Source organism: Helianthus annuus, chromosome 9 (genome assembly GCF_002127325.2).
Source record: "Helianthus annuus cultivar XRQ/B chromosome 9, HanXRQr2.0-SUNRISE, whole genome shotgun sequence".
Taxonomy (NCBI): domain Eukaryota; kingdom Viridiplantae; phylum Streptophyta; class Magnoliopsida; order Asterales; family Asteraceae; genus Helianthus; species Helianthus annuus.
Genome location: NC_035441.2, coordinates 7,043,152 through 7,064,131, shown reverse-complemented (window position 1 = coordinate 7,064,131; position 20,980 = coordinate 7,043,152). Strand labels below are relative to the sequence as shown.

Genomic DNA, 20,980 nt, shown 5'->3' with positions numbered 1-20,980 from the left:
CCCTAGAAATTTATGAATATAGGATGAACTTGTTGAATGTGGTTTGAAGATTTCAAAATGGCAAAGTTTGATCTAAGTTTACTAATAGTCAGATTAGGCAAAGTGTTAGTGGAAACCTTATTGGTTGTTTCCTGATTTGGGCCTGATTGCATAGTACATATTGGACTGATGCATCTGCATCATCACATGTACATGAAAGAGACAGCATTACGACTCGCAACCGCACCGTTGCGACTCGCAACCATGGCATGACAAGCCGAGACCACCTGGTTGCGACTCGAGACCATCTGGTTGCGACTGGGCTGTCCACTTTGGTTATTGGGCCATTATGTGTAATATGGGCTACCTGTTAACTGGACTACGTGCTACTGTTTGCTTGTGCAAGTGTTAGGGCCGGCCCAATAACCCACTGTCTAATTTTATGCATGATACGTGCTAGTTGTTTGTAAGTATTACGTGATTGCGTGTACAATAAACCTGACCTATACCGGTAACCATGTTAGGACGTGGTGACTAACGTGTTTGACAAGTAACCTAATCTGCCGAGCGACCCAAGGTGAGTTCACACACTAAAAGCATGCGTCCCGCGGAGGGACACAAACAACTACCAACTTTGGGAAAATACTTTCGACCCATTACTCCGGGGGAAAACAGAATGGGTAATTACTATCTCCGGGGGAGATACGTTTGGATACTATTTATAAATCACAACTAGCCATGCTAAACGAAACTCTATCACCTTAAGTCCCTGCTTACAGTACCGATTAATCGCCGGGGGCGAACGGGTTATTAGTTGATAGCGCTATTAGGTTTGACAACCTCACACCGTGACCGGGGGAGATCGGGCGTGAACTAGTAGACCTTGCAACATGGTCAATGACGATAGACATTGACTCGGGGCACGAATATTTATATTCCGTCAACAGTTTCGGTATCTACAGTTTAGTGAGCTTACAGATGGGGTAGCTCCCCACCACGTGATTATAAATGCTTTATCTAAACAACTTAAGTTTTTGGTAAACTAAAACTGGACAACTAGTGAACTCACTCAGCATTATTGTTGACCCCTTACTGCATGCTTTGCAGGTAACCTGTGACTCAGGAGCTGCTGCTTGGGGATGTGTAGTGTTCGTCAAACCCGTGTGTTGGTTAATTATTTTGAACTAAGAACTATCTTTAAACTACTTTGGTTTATGCTTCCGCTGTTTTGTTAAACTAATTATCGAACTTAAACTACGATGTTGCTAACTACTTTGGATATTAAATATTTCTACTATTAATTCAATGCTCAGTATAATTGGTGGCTGGATCCTGGTCAGTCACGCCCTCGAAGCGGGTGTTATCCGCAGGTGGATTTTGGGGGTGTGACAGATTGGTATCAGAGCCATTGGTTATAGTGAACTTGGTTTTAAAAAGGGGGAAAATCTTTTTGAGAAAAACCAGACTATAACCTGTGACTCGCGACAACACTACACTCCAGGTGCAAGGCTCAACACTTTCGACCTCATAGCTCGGACCAGTGTTTACTTGTTTGCTTACTTTATGTTTCCTGTTTTGCTATACGTACTAGTGTGCCTAGTTAGATAGATACACCTCTCTCTTCTATCTCATTCTCGCTACATCACACTCATACTGTGTTTTCTGGTTATGAAGACAATGAGTGGACGTGGAAGGGGAAACATCAACATGACTCAGGCTCAGTTCACCAACCTGCTCAACACAGTGGCTGCAGCTTTCGCAGCTCACCCTATAGGTCAGCATGCACCTGCGCAACCACCCGTGTGTACCTTCAAAACTTTCATGGATTGCAAGCCTCTCCCTTTCAACGGCACTGAGGGTGCCATAGGTCTTCTGCACTGGATTGAGAAAGTTGAAGCTGTCTTTGCTGTCTGTGAGTGTCCCCCTGCGAATTGGGTGAAGTTTGCTACTGCTACGCTTGAAGGAAACGCGCTTTCTTGGTGGAAGGTGCAAATTTAGATGTTCGGGTTGGAAACTGCTAATGCTACTGCGTGGGAGGATTTCAAGGACATGATTAAGGAGGAGTACTGTCACCGGGATGACATTCACAAGCTTGAGAACGAGTACTATGCGCTTAAGATGGTTGGGTCAGAGATTGAGACCTACACCAAACTGTCCAATGATTATGCTGCTCTTTGCCCAAACATGTCTCGACCTATGTATCGAAGAATCGAACTGTACATCAAGGGTTTGGCTCCAGAAATTTGAAGCCATGTAACTTCAGCCAACCACACTACCATTCAGCCGATCGTTCGACTTGCTCACAAACTTACTGATCAGGCCGTAGAAGAGGGCAGGTTGCCCAAAAGGATCAGTGCTACTGTCGGAACTTCTAGTGACAACAAGCGTAAGTGGGAAGGAAATCAAAGCAAGGATGCTAACCCCACTCAGGCCCCAGCACAGCAAAGGAAAACTGAAAACAACAAGGGCACTCAACAACAGGGTGGCTATCGCGGTAACCACCCCAAGTGCAACAAGTGCAATCGACATCACAGCGGGCCGTGTGGGAAAGGTCAGTGTCAGCGATGTAACAAAATGGGGCATGAGGCCAAGGACTGTAGGAGTCCACGTCCCGTGGGGCAGAACCAGCAGCAACAACATCACGGGAATGCCAAGGGTTGTTTCCAATGTGGAGCTGAGGGGCACTATAAGAAGAATTGCCCTGAACTGAACCAGAACCGCAACAACAATCAGGGAGCTGGAAACAACGATCAGAACAACAACGCTGGGAATGGTGCTAGAGGAAGGGCTTTTGTGATTGGAGCTGGAGAAGCGAGGAATGACCCCAATGTCATGGCGGGTAAGTTTCTACTCGATGATCGTTATGTTTCTGTACTATTTGATTCTGGAGCCGATGCTAGCTATGTGTCCCTACGTATTAGTAAGAAGCTTAAGCGTCCGCTTTCGTTACTAAGTTCTCCCCATATCGTCGAGTTAGCTAATGGTAGAAACATCGAGGCCTCACATGTTGTCAAAGGCTGCAAACTAGAATTGTCTGGTCAGACATTTAGTATCGATCTTTTCCCTGTTACTCTTGGAAGCTTCGACGTCGTTATTGGTATGGATTGGTTATCCAAGCATCGCGCTGAGATCCTCTGTCAAGAGAAAGCAGTTCGTATTCCCCGCCGTACTGGCAAACCTCTTATTGTACAAGGTGGCAAGGGCGGAGAAATCTCCGGCGTTATCTCTTTCTTGAAGGCCCAGAAGTGTTTACGAAAAGGGCACACCGCTATCTTAGCACTCGTCACCAACACCCACGAAAAGGAAAAGAGGATTGAAGATTTTCCGGTAGTACGTGACTATCCCGAGGTATTTCCTGAGGAATTACCTGGACTCCCTCCCCACCGTCAGGTCGAATTCCAAATCGAGCTAGCTCCCGGAGCAGCGCCCATAGCTCGTGCGCCTTATCGGCTAGCCCCCGCAGAATTGAAGGAACTCTCTACTCAACTACAGGAACTATTGGATAAAGGGTTTATTCGCCCTAGTTCATCACCCTGGGGAGCACCGGTACTCTTTGTTAAGAAGAAGGATGGCACGTTCCGAATGTGCATCGACTATCGTGAGCTGAACAAGGTTACCATCAAGAATCGTTACCCTCTCCCGCGAATCGACGACCTATTCGATCAGTTGCAAGGATCGAGTTACTACTCTAAGATTGACCTGCGATCAGGTTATCATCAGCTAAGGGTCCGTAATGAAGACATCTCCAAAACTGCATTCAGAACTCGTTATGGTCATTATGAATTCCTCGTTATGCCCTTTGGAATGACCAACGCGCCTGCGGTATTCATGGATCTCATGAACCGAGTGTGCAAACCCTACCTCGACAAGTTTGTGATCGTGTTTATAGACGACATCCTGATCTACTCGAAAAGTCAGGAAGAGCATGAACAGCACCTGCGCCTTATCCTCGAACTCCTTCGCAATGAGCAACTGTATGCCAAGTTCTCGAAATGCGACTTCTGGCTTCGAGAAGTCCATTTCCTTGGGCACGTGGTTAACAAGGATGGAATCCACGTCGACCCTGCAAAGATCGACTCTATAAAGAATTGGCCTACCCCTAAGACTCCGACTGAAGTCCGCCAATTCTTAGGACTAGCGGGATACTATCGAAGATTTATCATGGGATTCTCAAAGATCGCTCAGCCTCTCACGGCCCTTACTCAGAAGGGTATGGTTTATAAATGGGGTGAAGCTCAGGAAACCGCGTTTCAGACACTAAAGGATAATCTCTGTAGTGCTCCTATTCTCTCGTTACCTGAAGGCACTGACGACTTTGTGGTTTACTGCGATGCGTCCATCCATGGGCTCGGTTGTGTGTTAATGCAACGCGACAAAGTTATTGCTTACGCCTCTCGACAACTTAAGACTCACGAAAGGAACTACACTACGCACGACTTGGAACTAGGAGCAGTGATCTTTGCGCTTAAGATATGGAGACATTACCTGTACGGTACCAAGTGCACCATTTACACCGATCACAGGAGTCTCGAGCATATCTTCAAGCAAAAGGAATTAAACATGCGACAACGTCGATGGGTCGAACTTCTGAATGATTATGAATGCGCCATCAAGTACCATCCGGGCAAGGCCAATGTCGTGGCAGACGCCCTCAGCCGAAAAGACACTACTCCCAAGCGCGTGCGAGCGTTACAACTCACCATCCAGTCTAATCTCCCTACCCAGATTCGAAACGCTCAGATTGAAGCTCTGAAACCGGAAAACATCAGGGCTGAGTCCCTGCGAGGATCGAGACAACGATTAGAGCAAAAAGAAGACGGCGCCTACTATGTGGCAGGGCGCATTTGGGTCCCACTTTACGGAGATCTACGAGAACTGGTGATGGACGAAGCCCATAAGTCCCGTTATTCAGTACATCCTGGTTCAGATAAGATGTACCACGACTTAAGGACCACTTACTGGTGGCCTGGCATGAAAGCCCACATAGCAGCATACGTTAGCAAATGTTTGACCTGCGCAAGAGTCAAGACTGAGTATCAGAAACCAGCAGGCCTACTCCAGCAACCCGAAATCCCGAAATGGAAATGGGAGCAGATTTCCATGGATTTTGTTACGGGGCTACCTAGATCCCAACGCGGGAATGACACTATTTGGGTGATAGTAGATCGATTGACTAAGTCTGCACACTTTCTGGCCATCAAGGAAACAGACAAGTTTTCTACCTTGGCAGAGATCTATCTAAAGGAAGTAGTCTCCAGGCACGGGGTACCAACTTCTATTATTTCCGACCGAGACGCTCGTTTTACTTCCGAGTTGTGGCAAGCTATGCACAAATCCTTTGGCTCACGTTTGGACATGAGCACCGCTTACCACCCACAAACGGATGGGCAGTCTGAACGTACCATCCAAACCCTGGAAGACATGCTTAGAGCATGTGTGATCGATTTTGGCAAAAACTGGGAGAAGCATCTACCGCTGGTAGAATTCTCCTACAATAACAGCTACCACACTAGCATTCAGGCGGCACCTTTTGAGGCATTGTACGGTCGTAAATGCCGATCACCTCTCTGCTGGGCGGAAGTCGGTGATAGTCAACTCACAGGTCCAGAACTGGTGGTAGATACAACGAAAAAGATTTCCCAGATCAGGCAACGCATGGCGGCAGCTCGTGACCGTCAGAAAAGCTACGCTGACAAGCGTAGGAAACCACTAGAATTCCAGGTCGGGGACCGGGTTCTACTTAAAGTCTCACCCTGGAAGGGTGTGGTCCGTTTCGGTAAACGGGGCAAGCTGAATCCCCGATATGTTGGACCATTCGAAATTACCGAGAAAATCGGTAAGGTGGCTTATAGATTGAACCTGCCTGCGGAGCTGAGTGCAGTGCACAATGTTTTTCACGTGTCTAATCTGAAGAAGTGCCTGTCAGATGAAACACTCATAATTCCTTTCAAGGAACTCACTATTGATGAACAGCTACACTTTACTGAGGAACCGATGGAGATCACAGATCGAGAGATCAAAACCCTCAAACGTAGCCAGATACCTCTCGTGCGAGTTCGTTGGAACTCACGACGCGGCCCAGAGTTTACCTGGGAGCGGGAAGACCAGATGAAGTCCAAGTATCCCCAGTTGTTCCCAAACGAAAACCCCAGCACTGAAGCTACAACCGAATTTCGGGACGAAATTCCAAACTAACGGGGGGATGATATGACACCCCGTTGAAACACGCTAGCTTGGCAGTGGCTGCCTTAACTTTCGGGACGAAAGTTCTTAAAACTTGGGGATAATGTGACACTCTAGGTTTTTCCGAACGAACACCTTGTAATATTTTTGTATATATATATGTTATTAAATGGAAATGTGATCCTTTTTGCATTTTATGTGTTGTATGTATTATATATATATGTATGTGAGTCGAGACCATGACTCGCAACCACTCGGTTGCGAGTGGGCCACTCGGTTTCGAGTGGGCCTCTTGGGCCGTAACCGGTTTGGGCCGAAACCCCCTTAGCCTAAGTTGATGCTTGGTATATAATCCCAAACCTTTCCCCCACTTCCCTCATTTGTTACACAAACACATCCACACTTCTCCTATTCTCTCTCACTAGTAAACCTTCAACAACATCCCATCTCTTCCAACTTCCGGTTCAAGCTTGGATCTCGGTCAAGGAATCTCGGACAAGATCATCACTCGGACACTCCATCTTCTCGGTTCCCTTCTCTTTGTTTTCGGCTTCTTCTTCTTCTTCACAACCGGTTAGTGCTAATTATTATGTGCATAAGGATTTATGTTGTGTTGAATGAACTAGAAAATGCTTGGTTAGTAGTTTTATGCATGATTTTTATGAATGGTTGTGAAGATTGACTATATGTGTAAACCCTTAGGTTTGAATGCTTGGTGACATGTTTAAAATGACTAACAAATGGTAGTCTAAGAATGATTATGGCTAAACATACTATGCTTCATTGTTTCTTGCAAAATGATGATGTTAAACTTAAGATTTCGGATATATATTGTATGTTTCTTTATTCTTACATGTTGATCTTGACGAAATATGTGATTTTGGTTCATAAATGTATAGTTATGTTTGACATGAAAACCCTAGAAATTTATGAATATAGGATGAACTTGTTGAATGTGGTTTGAAGATTTCAAAATGGCAAAGTTTGATCTAAGTTTACTAATAGTCAGATTAGGCAAAGTGTTAGTGGAAACCTTATTGGTTGTTTCCTGATTTGGGCCTGATTGCATAGTACATATTGGACTGATGCATCTGCATCATCACGTGTACATGAAAGAGACAGCATTACGACTCGCAACCGCACCGTTGCGACTCGCAACCATGGCATGACAAGCCGAGACCACCTGGTTGCGACTCGAGACCATCTGGTTGCGACTGGGCTGTCCACTTTGGTTATTGGGCCATTATGTGTAATATGGGCTACCTGTTAACTGGACTACGTGCTACTGTTTGCTTGTGCAAGTGTTAGGGCCGGCCCAATAACCCACTGTCTAATTTTATGCATGATACGTGCTAGTTGTTTGTAAGTATTACGTGATTGCGTGTACAATAAACCTGACCTATACCGGTAACCATGTTAGGACGTGGTGACCAACGTGTTTGACAAGTAACCTAATCTGCCGAGCGACCCAAGGTGAGTTCACACACTAAAAGCATGCGTCCCGCGGAGGGACACAAACAACTACCAACTTTGGGAAAATACTTTCGACCCATTACTCCGGGGGAAAACAGAATGGGTAATTACTATCTCCGGGGGAGATACGTTTGGATACTATTTATAAATCACAACTAGCCATGCTAAACGAAACTCTATCACCTTAAGTCCCTGCTTACAGTACCGATTAATCGCCGGGGGCGAACGGGTTATTAGTTGATAGCGCTATTAGGTTTGACAACCTCACACCGTGACCGGGGGAGATCGGGCGTGAACTAGTAGACCTTGCAACATGGTCAATGATGATAGACATTGACTCGGGGCACAAATATTTATATTCCGTCAACAGTTTCGGTATCTACAGTTTAGTGAGCTTACAGATGGGGTAGCTCCCCACCACGTGATTATAAATGCTTTATCTAAACAACTTAAGTTTTTGGTAAACTAAAACTGGACAACTAGTGAACTCACTCAGCATTATTGTTGACCCCTTACTGCATGCTTTGCAGGTAACCTGTGACTCAGGAGCTGCTGCTTGGGGATGTGTAGTGTTCGTCAAACCCGTGTGTTGGGTTAATTATTTTGAACTAAGAACTATCTTTAAACTACTTTGGTTTATGCTTCCGCTGTTTTGTTAAACTAATTATCGAACTTAAACTACGATGTTGCTAACTACTTTGGATATTAAATATTTCTACTATTAATTCAATGCTCAGTATAATTGGTGGCTGGATCCTGGTCAGTCACGCCCTCGAAGCGGGTGTTATCCGCAGGTGGATTTTGGGGGTGTGACACATCGCAAATTACTATACGTGTGCACCCGTAATGATAAGTCGATTTGCATGCTCACCCGAGTTCCACCTATCTTGTGTCAAAATGTCCCTCAGATTAAACTGCCGAGTACATAGTGTTGTCAAAATGACATGGTCATCAAAAGCTTAGTTAATTAACCAAATGTTGATCAACTATGAGTTATATCAGAAAGAGTAGTCTGGAATCGGTTGATCTGAGGATTCACTCGAGTTGAAACACACCATGAGAATCCAATCCAAAGGATTATAGATGTGAAAGTGCGCAAGGAACAAACATGCACATGAATTGTGACTTCGAGAGATGAAACTGGTTCATTGACATATGTTACTGGAGGAAGCAAATTAGTCGTTAAGCCGTCCGAGGTAGAAGGGAGTTCGAGTATGCAATGAGCAAGGCGCTCCGACTTCATGGTCAATCCGTTTTCCAAAGAATATTAACCAAAGATGTGAATCACGGTTCTAGAAAATAAAATGATGACATATCAGTGTCAATGGATTTATGCAATAATGTGGTGTAGGAATATGTGTAGATGATTGCCATGCAAGAGACTCCTCCATAGGCTCCGTCTCACGGCCCTCAGGCAGGAGTGGATGTTGTTTTCGCGATCTCAAGGATGTCGCCACTGGGAATGAGGATACGAATAGATTGACGTGATCCTCGTTAGTAAAGAGTGATGTTGATGATGTCGACATACCCGCAATTAGAGCATTCACATCCATTCCACCAAATTTTCACCCTAAATTACACTAAAAAACAATACAGTTTATCTCTCCTTTTCAATTAAATAATATATTTTTATACCTTTATTATTACCTTTTCTCTCTCCTTCACTCATAACCACTTTCAAAATATATTAAAAAACTATAAGGGTGAACAGTGTCCCCTCAAATATACAGATGAACAGTAACATTTTTTCTCTCCTCCACTCACAACCACTTTTTATACTCTTTATACTATAAAAACTCCACTCACAACATTTGGTGGAATGGATGTGAATGCTCTTACAATGTATGTTTGGATGCCACGGGCGTATGTATATCATGTATGTGTGTCCTTGTATGCAGGGGCGGACCCACATGGTCCGGGTCGGGGTCCACGGACCCCAATCTTTTTTAAAAAATAGTAGAAACGGTATGTTAAATTTTTTAAGGACCCCATAAAAGCAATTAATTGGACCCCATGGTATTAAAAGCAAAAATGGTGTGGTGGTAAATTCACTTGTGTTCCAACAAATAGATATCAAGTTCAAGTCTTACATGTCTTATTTTTTTAGTTTATTTTTTCCATCAAAATTAAATTAGTGTTTTAAAACACCACAACCACCCATTGACCCTCTAATTTGCTTCTTTAAAATGATAAATTGAATGTCGATTTTTTTTAACACTTGATTACCAAATAAAACTTCCAACATATAATGTAGTGGTTTCATGTCCACTAAATGCTTCTACATTATTTCCTAGCCCCGACCCGATTACGATGACCGACCCGAAAATTTTAATGTTTGGTTGTGAAAAATCCTTACACAAAAAATGGACCCCAATGAAAAAAAATCTTCGGTCCGCCACTGCTTGTATGTCATGTTTGAGTGTTTGTGTTGGTGTATGACTAATGCAGTGTCTAAGGCTATAGACCAAGTATACTCTCTAATGTAAAGGTGGGGGGCTTTAAAGCCCCCTGTCTACATGGCACTGATGTGCAAACGTAATGCTTTAAAGCTCTTAGGAGCTTTATTCCACACAGGCCAATCAAACCTTTATGTAGTTTACTTGTATTTTGTTTTGATGATCTTGTAATAATCATGTAATTTACTTTTATGATGAGAGGTAGTTCTAAGACAATAATGTTTACATAATTATATATAACATTATATTTCTAGAGGAAGGTTAACGTACATTACGGCTTAACGTACATCACGTACGACAGGTAATTATGCACGTTCATTTTAAAATCACGCACGTTGTAACTCAAAAATCCAAAATCACGCATGTTGAAACACAATAATCACGCATATTGAAAACATTAATCACGCATGTTATAAAACAAATCACGCACATTGCTGTACGTGAAGTACGTTAAGCCGTAATGTACGATATACTTTTTCATATTTCTAAATTGTCTTTATCAACCCTTAAGAGTGAATTTGTTTATTGGTAGACACATCTTGTCTTTATCAACCCTTAAGAGTGAATTTGTCAACACATAAATTTTAAATTTTGGTAGCAAATAAGGTAATTTCATTTAGGCTTTTAGTGACAAGCAAGTTGGACTTATAACAAAAAAAAAAATAATAAAATACTTGATAATTATTTGCCCGATTCGATATGAATATATGATACAAATGCTAACCTAACCTAGAAGCTTAGCTAGTTCATCGACTCTAAGAGTCGCTTGTGGAGCTACATCAAGATAGCTCTCCTTTAAATCCTTCTTTCGGGTTCTCGTGTTCTTGTTTTTCCCGCCTTTCTTTGGCACCGAAACAGTTACTACCTCGTTCTCGACTGTTTCTTCATCTTCTTGCTTCTCTGATGTCGCCGTTACCACCTTCTTAGCCCGTTGGAGTCTAAAAGTGGGCCCGGGCTGCGCGGATTTCGAAAAAGCAACCGCCTTTGCATACACCATGTCGGCATCCAAATGGGAATCTTCTAGAACATACGCAATCCCGTCTTGGACCGCTTGCTTTAAGAGTGACATCACTCCCGTTAAAGAATCTTGATTACTCGTGTTTTCTGATGCATTGTTTTCGATATCAACGTGTGTTATGCTTTCATCATCATCATCCGATACGCTTTCATCATCATCGGACACGCTTTCATCATCATCAGACACGGTTTTATCGTCATCAAACACGCTTTTATCGTCGTTGGTTGTTGAAACTACAGTATCATTTTGTTCAGATTCAGATTCGGGGTCGGGATTCTTTGCTTCTCGAGGCTTGTCTTCTTCTGTGAACATGGATTTCCAATTTTGCCCACGCCACATAAGTATGTGTTCATGCTCAAATGAAATCAACACACATGGAACAAGATCCTGCAGTGTCAAAAACGAAATTACCAAATGCTTCGTAATTTTGACCCGTTCATTGCAGTTCTGTTTTATGCTTACCGGGTTAAGCAGGCAAATTAAATTAAAAAAAAAAAAAAAAACAGTTTTAAAGATGCAGGTCAACCAGATCAAACCTCTTGAATCATTTTATGCAACAAATAAGATTATTATAAAAATAATATAACTTTGAGTAAAGTATACCAAAAATTTGGATTTGGTCCCTAGCTTTCCAAAAGTACATGGATGGTCCCTATGGTTTGCACTTTGTAACGCATTTAGTCCCTAACTTAATAACTTTGACATGCTAAAACCTTTAGATTTGTTAGTTGGGGACTAAATGCGTTACAAAGTGCAAATCACACGGACCATCCATGTACTTTTGGAAAGCCAGGGACTAAATCCATTTTTTTGGTAAACCACAGGGACCATTCGTGAACTTTACTCTATAAGTTTTCTTAATCATATGTCACACAAAAACCATTTGTAAAACATTTTAATAATTTTCGACAAATGTGTTCCGGGTCAACCAATGTGACCCGACAAGCTGCCAACTCTCCTATAGTTAGATAATTTTGCAAGTCATGTATCTATGATTCGTACGGACAAGCAAGAACGGATGGTGATTGCATACCTTTAGTTTTGCACCGATTTTCCGGTAATCGCTCCCGTTCATTCCTTCACAATTTATTCTCACTAAATCACATGCTTCAAATGCCTCTTTAACATTATTAACAAGATCACAATAAACCCCGTTTTTCCCTGAAACACAAGTAAATCATCTTCCAATCAGCTTTCCGAAACACCAATTATAAAGTTAAAAAAATATTTAGAGTTAATTACTGTTTTCGTCCATGTGGTTTGTCAAAAATCACTATTTCAGTTCATTAGTTTAAAAATTGCGATTTCAGTCCCTGTGGTTTCACTTTCGTAACCATTTCAGTCCACCTCGTAACCATTTCAGTCCCTGTACTTAACCGAATAATGGATTGAAATGGTTACGAAAGTGAAACCACAGGGACTGAAATCGCAATTTTTAAACTAATGACTGAAATAGTGATTTTTGAAAAACCACAGGGACCGAAAACAGTAATTAACTCAAATATTTATTATACATTGTCAAAACTATTAACTACATGGTGGATGTTAACCTTTTGACCAACAAGGCATATTTTATCACCAAAAGTCAAATATAATTACAGATATTATAGTTTTAATTAAAATTTAATCTTACGAATGTAATGATTTAGGAGGTTTTATACAATTAAGGATACCTTTTGACATGATTGACCAATATCATTTTTAGCTACCTTTTCTTATTTTAGCCATTTGACCGAATAATACACAACCCGAACTGACCGTTCCATTCATATATTAAAGAGTAAAGTACATAAATGGTCCCCGTGGTTAACCAAAATTTTTGATTTGGTCCCTAGCTTTTCAAAAGTACATAGATGGGCCCTGTTGTTTGTGCACTTTGTAACGCATTTAGTCCGCAGCTAACAAATCTAAAGGTTTCAACAAGTCCAAGTTAGGGACCAAATTTGTTACAAAGTGCAAACCACAAGGACCATCCATGTACTCTTGGCAAAAGTTGGGGACTGAATGGGTTATAAAGTGCAAGCCACATGGACCAACCGTGTACTTTCGGAAAGCTAGGGACCAAATCGAGAATTTTGGTCAACCACAGGGACCATCCGTGTACTTTTACTCTGGGTTAAGAGATCAAAATTGCCACAACTAGTTATAACTTAAAAGGCTTACCGAGTTTGCATATTGGAGTTAACTGTCGCCCTTTTCTGCGCATTTCACTTGCTTCTTCAAGAGTTAACCCCTCTGGGACCCGTTGAACGAGCCTCGGGTATACAGGGGTTATAGGCTTCCATAACATAAGAGGAAAAACCGGGCGAGTTTTGTAGTTATAATTTCTACCTCGAAAAAGATACACAACTCCTCCTTTGCTATATATTACTTTCCCTCCTGTCTTATCCTGTTACAAGATAATATGTTAAAAAAGGTTTTTAAAATAAGAGTAAATTACGTTTTTGGCCCCTGTGGTTATATCACTTTTACTATATTAACCCAAAATAAGAATTTTTAACATATCTGCCCCCATGGTCTCTATAACTAACCATTTTGGCCCCTAAGTCTAGAGATCATGGGGGCCAAAATGGTTAGTTATAGAGACCATGGGGGCATATATGTTAAAAATTCTTATTTTGGGCTAATCTAGTAAAAGTGATATAACCACAGGGGCCAAAAACATAATTTACTCTTAAAATAATGATGCTCAACTAATGGAGAACGTCAAGATTATTAGGCCGGGAATGGTTATTTAAACGTCTTATCTGCTTATTGTGCTTTACTAAAAGCGGATAAGCGTTTTTAAGCGTAAATATGATTACGCTTATCTACGTATTGTTCAGGTGAAATACGCTGGTTTGAACTTTGAACACACATTTTTAGATGCTGATTTTGAACTAATTATTCATGGTGGATCCAAAATTACAAGTTTACCCTTTGTGTTAAATAAGTTGTTTTCAATAAGTAGGGATTACCTGCTTATGCTTATAATACCATAGTTGTTAATAGCGAATAGCGACAAGCTACCAACACGCTACGTATGATAGCGATGAAATAGCGGGCACTATTTTAGTTAAGCGATACACTAGAAGATAATTTTAGAAATATTTTATTTTATATGTGTATTTTAACAGTATTTTATCAAAATACGCTGTTTTCATATGTATATTTGAAAAAAAATGAAAATCCTGCTTTTTATAGGCATATATTTAAGGCTGGCAAATCGTGTCTTAGCAGGTTTAACAGGTCTCTGACGACGCGAACAACACAAGTTTTAAACATGAATACGACTCGTTTAACTACTTTATATCCAATGTCTATAACACAGTTGTATGTTTTATAAACCAAGAAGGAGAATTGATGGATCCTAACCCTCTAAATTTAATTATTTTTAAGAAAGTGAAAATTCACATGGTGTACTTTTCGGTAAACAGGTCTAACCGTGTCTTATACAGGTTACCTGTCTTATCCTGTTACATGATGAAATGTTAAAAATGGCTTTTATAAGAATGATGCTCGACAAACGAAGAATATATATAAAAGGCAAAGCATTGTGTCTCACTACTCACTCTAGCGAATCACATGGTGCCACATGGCGGCCTCTTTTTTTATTATAATTTTTAACTCTTTTGTTTTTTTTTTCCCGTTTACACCTTTAACTTTGTTAATATACTGTATACATGTTCAGTCCTTCTACTTTAACTTTCCTAATATACATGTTTAGTCCCTCTGCTTTAATAAAGTTTTTTTCTTATTGGTTAACTTTGTTTATATACATGTTTAGTCTCTCTACTTTAACTTTAGCAATATACATGTTTAGTCCCTCTACTTTTATTCCTTTTAGTATTTCGCCATTTAGTGTTTTTTTCTTACTAACGTGACGAACCGACCCGACTCCCGACACAACGCGCGGGGTAATATTACTAGTTCTTTTTAAAAAAAGCAATCCCAAAGTAAACGGGTATGGGATTGGTTGTCTATATGATAATACAAAAGTCATACGACCATAGTTGTTAAAAGCCATCGCCTCTTGCGCCTAGGCCCATTTTTCAGGCGAGGTGAGGCAATTGCGCCCTAAGTCGAGGCAATTGTGCTTTGATTCTCTAGGTGATGGTTCAGGAATAAATTCCGGCGCAATTCATAGATTCCAGAGCGTTTCCGACCAAATTCTCTAAATTCCGGCAAGATTCCAGCCAGATTTCTACTTTTATCTAAGGAAAACTACTTTTATACACCAATACACTAATGTTTTAGAACTTTTGGTACTAAATATATAATATTAAATGTTATATAATAGCTTTTATTTACTTTATTTGAAGAATATTATTATTTTTCTAATACGTAATTTTTTTTTTCATTGTGCGCTTTTTTTCCTCAGGTCCTAGCTTTTTTTGCGCCTTGCGCCTAGGCCCTAGGCGAGGACTATGCGCCTTGAGTGTGCCTAGCGCCTTCAATAACTATGCATACGACTCATACTTCACAAAAATAAAACAACTAAAAACTTCTACAAATTAAAAAGAAATAGTGGAAGACATATATTGTATTTAGTACCAACCTCTAATTGTAAGCGAACGTTGTCCATGTCAACTGTGCATACACCTTTACATTTTATTTTGCAAACCCTTCTTCGTTTCCAATGAGCGTGGATATTGTCCAGCATATTGTGTGTCAAACCATCTCTACCTAAAATGTTTAGAATAAATAAGCAATGAACAACGATAAATTTCTTTAAATTATGCTTTGAAAAACAGACTCTACACGATGTTTCTAATCATTGAAATTCAATTTATGTTAAGTTTAAAACAAATAAACTGAACAAACCGAAATCTCATGTTTCTAATAACATTAATTCAGTCAAACTTGCATTAGTCAAGTTTACGATAAATATCTCTTTTCTATGTCTACTCATATCTGTATTTACTAAGCACATGAAGCTTCAGAATACATCTAAAAGCACAATTAGCAATTTACACATGTATTTTCAAACTGATTATTGTCACTTAAGGAATCATAATCATATAATGATACAATCGCCTAAGCAGTCAATAGCGGTGCTATAGCGGTTAGCGGACCTCAGAGTGTGTAGCGGTCCAAATAGCGGTGGCCTATAGCGGTTCCGCTATTAGCGGCGCTAAATACCGCTATAGCACCGCTATAGCGGTACTATAGTGGTGCTATAGCGGTGGCCTATAGCGGTTATAGCAGTAACGGTGTTTAATTGTGTTAATTCTTAAATTAAATACTTCAAAGTTACTATTAGTATTTGATTTGCGACAGGTTTTTGATAATGGAATGATATTACTATGAATTTTGATATTACTATTAATATTTTTCAAAGATATATTTATATATATAAAAAATACATAAATTATGCATGGTATAAAAATTACCGCTATATCACCGCTATAACCTATATATCACATAACGGACCTTGACCGCTATTCGATTTTGGACCGCTTTAACTGCATAGACAATCGCATTTATCTATATATATGTAACTAGGATAAGGATCCGTTAGGAACCACCCTTTATTGCGAGAACCATGAGAACCAGTGTGAACACAACCAAAAATACCTAAAAAAAAAATTTAAAAACACAATTTTTTTTAAATCGCTACTTTGTGATTTGAAAGGAAAAAAAAACTTTTTAAGCATTTAGTTGTGGGGGGTAGCTTTAAGGTTTAGTTTTTAGCATTTAGATTGGGTGGGGTGGGGGGTTAGTGTTAATTTTTTTTTTTTTTTTTTTTGGGGGGGGGGGGGGGTGTTTAGGTTTTGGGTGGTGGTGGAGTGGGTTTATTTTCTTGTGTTCACATTGGTTCTCCTGGTTCTCGCAATAAGAGTGGTTCTCAAATGATCCCTACCCTATGTAACTATACTTTAATATCTATAATCAGTAGTTTCTCAAAATTTGATTTTTTCTGACCTTAGATAAGCTATAAAACCATAATCAGAAAAGGTTTAGCCAAATACTTAAACTGATAATTGCAAAAGGTGCATCCAAAACCATCTTACAATCCAAGATCACTAATCTTGAAAGTGAGACAATATGAGTCAAGTCCGAACATCCAAACTAGACAAAGAGATCAGTTTAACGAAATTTAAAACCCAATGTAAGTGCAGCTCTAAACAAATCTGAACTCAAACAAGTAAATTAATCAATAACTTCCACTAACGTCATTTCAAAACAATTTACAACATTCTGATTAGGATAAAAATCACTCAATTGTCCATTAGGGGTAGACTAAGTTACTTTTCTATGAGTATGTGACTGCCCCGACAATAAAAGTGAAAGTTAAGTGTCATTGGTTACATTGCTTCCATAGTTGTTAATAGCGCTCATGGCAAGCGCTATAGCGAATAGCGTAGCGAAGCGTTCATTCATCGCTATCTGATTTTGGCGCCTCCATAGCGAGTAAATAACGGGGTTTCAGGTTTTTTGTTTTCTTTCGGTTCTAATATAAATAGCGATAAAAAACGTATACAATAGCTGGATTTTATGTTTTTGGTTAAATATACGTGTAGAAACACCATATTTGGATATAATCATGGTTTTAAAAAACGGTTGAGGTGTGCGCCTCGAGGCGCGCCTCAAGGTGAAACGGCCAAAAAACGATTCTGAGGCGCGCCTCATGGGGTTTATATTGTATGTGCACCTCAGAAGGGCTGAGGCGCTAAAAAGGCTGCGCCTCAGGTGCGCCTCAGTGGTTTTTGATATTTGTTTTTGATTTTTTGAGTTTTTGTGTCAATTTCAAGCAATTTATGTCTTTTTTATGTGTGTTTTTTATTATTTTGATGAATTTGATGATGAATTTAGTTAGTATTACTATATTTATAAGATATATAATATTTATATTTGTTTTTTAACTCTGCCTCGGACTTATGCCTCGGTTCGCCTCGAGGCTTACGCCTTGTGAGGTGAAGGGAAAACGCCTCGAAACTCGTTTCCATTTTTTTAAACCTTGGATATAATATACATATAAAACATTTCTAAAATTTTCTTCAAGTGTATCGCCAAATATAAAATAGCGCCCGCTATTTCATCGCTATGACGCTATTGCTACGTAGTGTAAATGTTGCTTGCCGCTATGGTCCGCTATTCGCTATTCGCTATTAACAGCTATGATTGCTTCGCCTCAAAAGCACCACTTTCAGGTCCTCAGCCGCAACTTTCCGACAAAATTTCAACCAAAAATCATCTGAACAGGTCTGAAACAATTATACCAACCCTAAACAAGCCCGGAATCAACCAAAAGCAACCTAAACTAGCCCTAAAGAAGCCTAAAACATGTCTAAAACCCCTAAAAATTGTATTTTTTTACTATACGCCTCGCCTAAAAAAGCCCTCGCTTTTTATACGCCTTGCATTGAGGCCCAAGGCTCACCCTTTGCGCCTTGACAACTATGCTTGCCGGTATGAATTCTTACTTTTCTAACGAAAGTTAACGTCACGAATGCCTTCAGTTACGAAGTCAGTATGGATTATTATCAGCTAACGGATCAAAACTTAGGGGCTGTTTGGCAAATGTCTGACCAATTCAGATTAGAGGTCTTAACCATTCAGACTTTGTATAATGCTTAAAAAATACAGAGGCAAATGTCTAAACCATTCAGACATCTGCTCATGAAACAAACAGTCTGAACCAGTAAGAGGTCTGAACCATTAAGAGCCTCATTAAGAGGTAAACAAACAACCCCTAAAAACTATTAAACTATAAATCCAATTCGCCTAAAAACAAAAACAAAACATACCTATATTCAACTGTCTTGATGACTTCAAACACCCTTTAACAAGAGCATCAACCTCCTCCTTACTCAACTCCTCCCCCAACACCTCCTCCCTCTTAACCACATACCGCGGCCCGGTCCCACTCAAAAACGGTCCAGGCGCCTGCACCGGCTTAACCCCTTTCTTCCCGGGCTCCGGCAACTTAAACGAGTCAAACTCCACCTTCTTCTTCCCACTCGGCAACGGCTTCTTCCCCGTCCACGGCCTCGGCATACTCCCCGGCCCAAACGGCGCAATCGCAGGCTCCCGAAGCTTCAACGGCTTCACTTTCGGTGTCTCCGTGTAACTGTATTGAAATTCAAACGGTGCTTCGGGTATTACATATGTAAGTCCCTTATCACTTACTTTAATCACTGTTTCATCACTTTCGTCTTGAATTTCATCTGGGATTTTTCTAATTCTTACAATTCGTTTAAACGCAGGGTGGGAATGTGAGTTTTTTGAATTTGGGGGTTTTGAGTATTTTGATTTTTTACCGGGGATGGAGGAACGGGAAGGGGAGGAGGGGGTGCCGGTGGATTTGTACGGTGGTGGGGTGGTGGTGGGGGTGGTGGTGGGGGTGGTGGTGATGGTGGTGGCGGAGTGGAAGCGTTTGTGGAGGCGTAAGTGGTCTTCGTGTTGTTTTTGGGTGAGTTTGTGGTGGGTGTGTTTTAAGAAGTTGGGGTTGTTCCACCGGGAGAGGTTGATTACGGTGGTGGGACGGTGGTGGTGGTGGTGGTGTGGTGGTGGGGAAAGTGGGAATTGGAGGATGGGTTTTAGAGTTAGAGACATTATTTGGGGGGTTTGAGTTTCAGGCTTCAGTTGATGAGGTTAATGGATCAATGTGTTTTGAGATGGTGGAAAAAGAGAAGAAAATGAACAATCATTGATATACAAGGGGTGATACTAAAAATATATGAAGATTAAAGTATGAGGGGTATTTTTGTCTATTTATAATTTAACACCTAAAACATAAATCTTCGACATCCATAAATCTAGTGGTCATCTTGTCTGGTTTTTTGGTGAGAGAGACACACAAAGAGAGACCGATTGAGAGGAGGAGGGTCTGAACGGGGTTTTAAACCCTTCCGATTGTTTGGAGTTTTTAAGGTTTTTAAATTAGGGGTTTTGAAGTTGGGATGAGCGGCAACGGTTGTACTTAGCTTTATTTCGGCGTTGACTTGGTTATCTAGGGGTTTTGATGGTTAACTTTTTTTTTCCGTCAATCTATGAAACGCCCCAAACCTATGGATCTCATTTGTTGATTTACTCTTTGGAAAATAGTTTGAAAGAAAAACATTCAATTTAAATGCAGCGGAAAACATCAAGTCTTTACCATCCAAACAAATTACAAATTTAAACATTGCCTTATAAAATAAACACTAATAAAAAGGGATGCTAGTCTTCGTTGGTTCACCTTGCCACAAGCCAACTATCACTTCTTCCAACCACCTGATGTGCATAATAAACGTCAGCTATGTTGAGCGAGTTCTAGTCTAATCAGTCAACTATAACTTTAACAATTAAAAGTCAACAAACATTCTATGCAATTAAGCACATACAACTACACACTATACAATAACCAATGTATGTAACACATTGGCAATTATATATTATGTCTATATTGTACACATGTTTTCATTTTTCATCGTGCGAACACGTAAAAGATTTGACGAACATTACAAAGTCGGGATATATCCCATCAATGAGGTAGTAACCATACTTTTATGGTGTTCCTCTTACCTTAAATGATGTGTCGGGTGCTACTCTATATATCATGTCGTTGAATATTAGTGACTAGCCAAGTACGTTGACGATGCGTTTACAAAATACGTATACAAAAACACGAGCGGTCTTCTAATATATCCTCTAATATTTATTAAACGAGTCGGGTGTCACACCCTGGCTTTTGCGGAAACGTGGATTATTTTGGTGTGACTTCTTAATACCATAGCAACAATCATAACAATGCTATATGAAATTAAAACACAAGATGTTCATCCATTCATTAAGTTTAAAAATACCACAACATCATTGTTTGGAAATGTCGACACTTAAGATAAATTACAAACCATACTTGTTTTAAAACGTGTTCATGAGACACGACAAAAGACTTAAATAAACG

At 40.3% G+C, this 20,980-nt stretch overlaps 1 protein-coding gene across 1 annotated transcript; it reads right to left on the bottom strand.

Annotated features, from left to right (window-relative positions):
- Positions 1–10,680: 10,680 nt before the first annotated feature.
- LOC110877107 (CRS2-associated factor 1, chloroplastic) lies at positions 10,681–19,709 on the bottom strand. Its single transcript, XM_022125267.2, has 5 exons — positions 18,840–19,709; positions 15,647–15,774; positions 13,273–13,498; positions 12,143–12,270; positions 10,681–11,496 (listed from the first exon to the last, which is right to left on the bottom strand). Exons 1-5 carry the CDS (start codon positions 19,645–19,647, stop codon positions 10,816–10,818), a joined length of 1,971 nt encoding a protein of 656 aa, XP_021980959.1. The 5' UTR covers positions 19,648–19,709; the 3' UTR covers positions 10,681–10,815.
- Between the last annotated feature and the right edge of the window lie 1,271 nt (positions 19,710–20,980).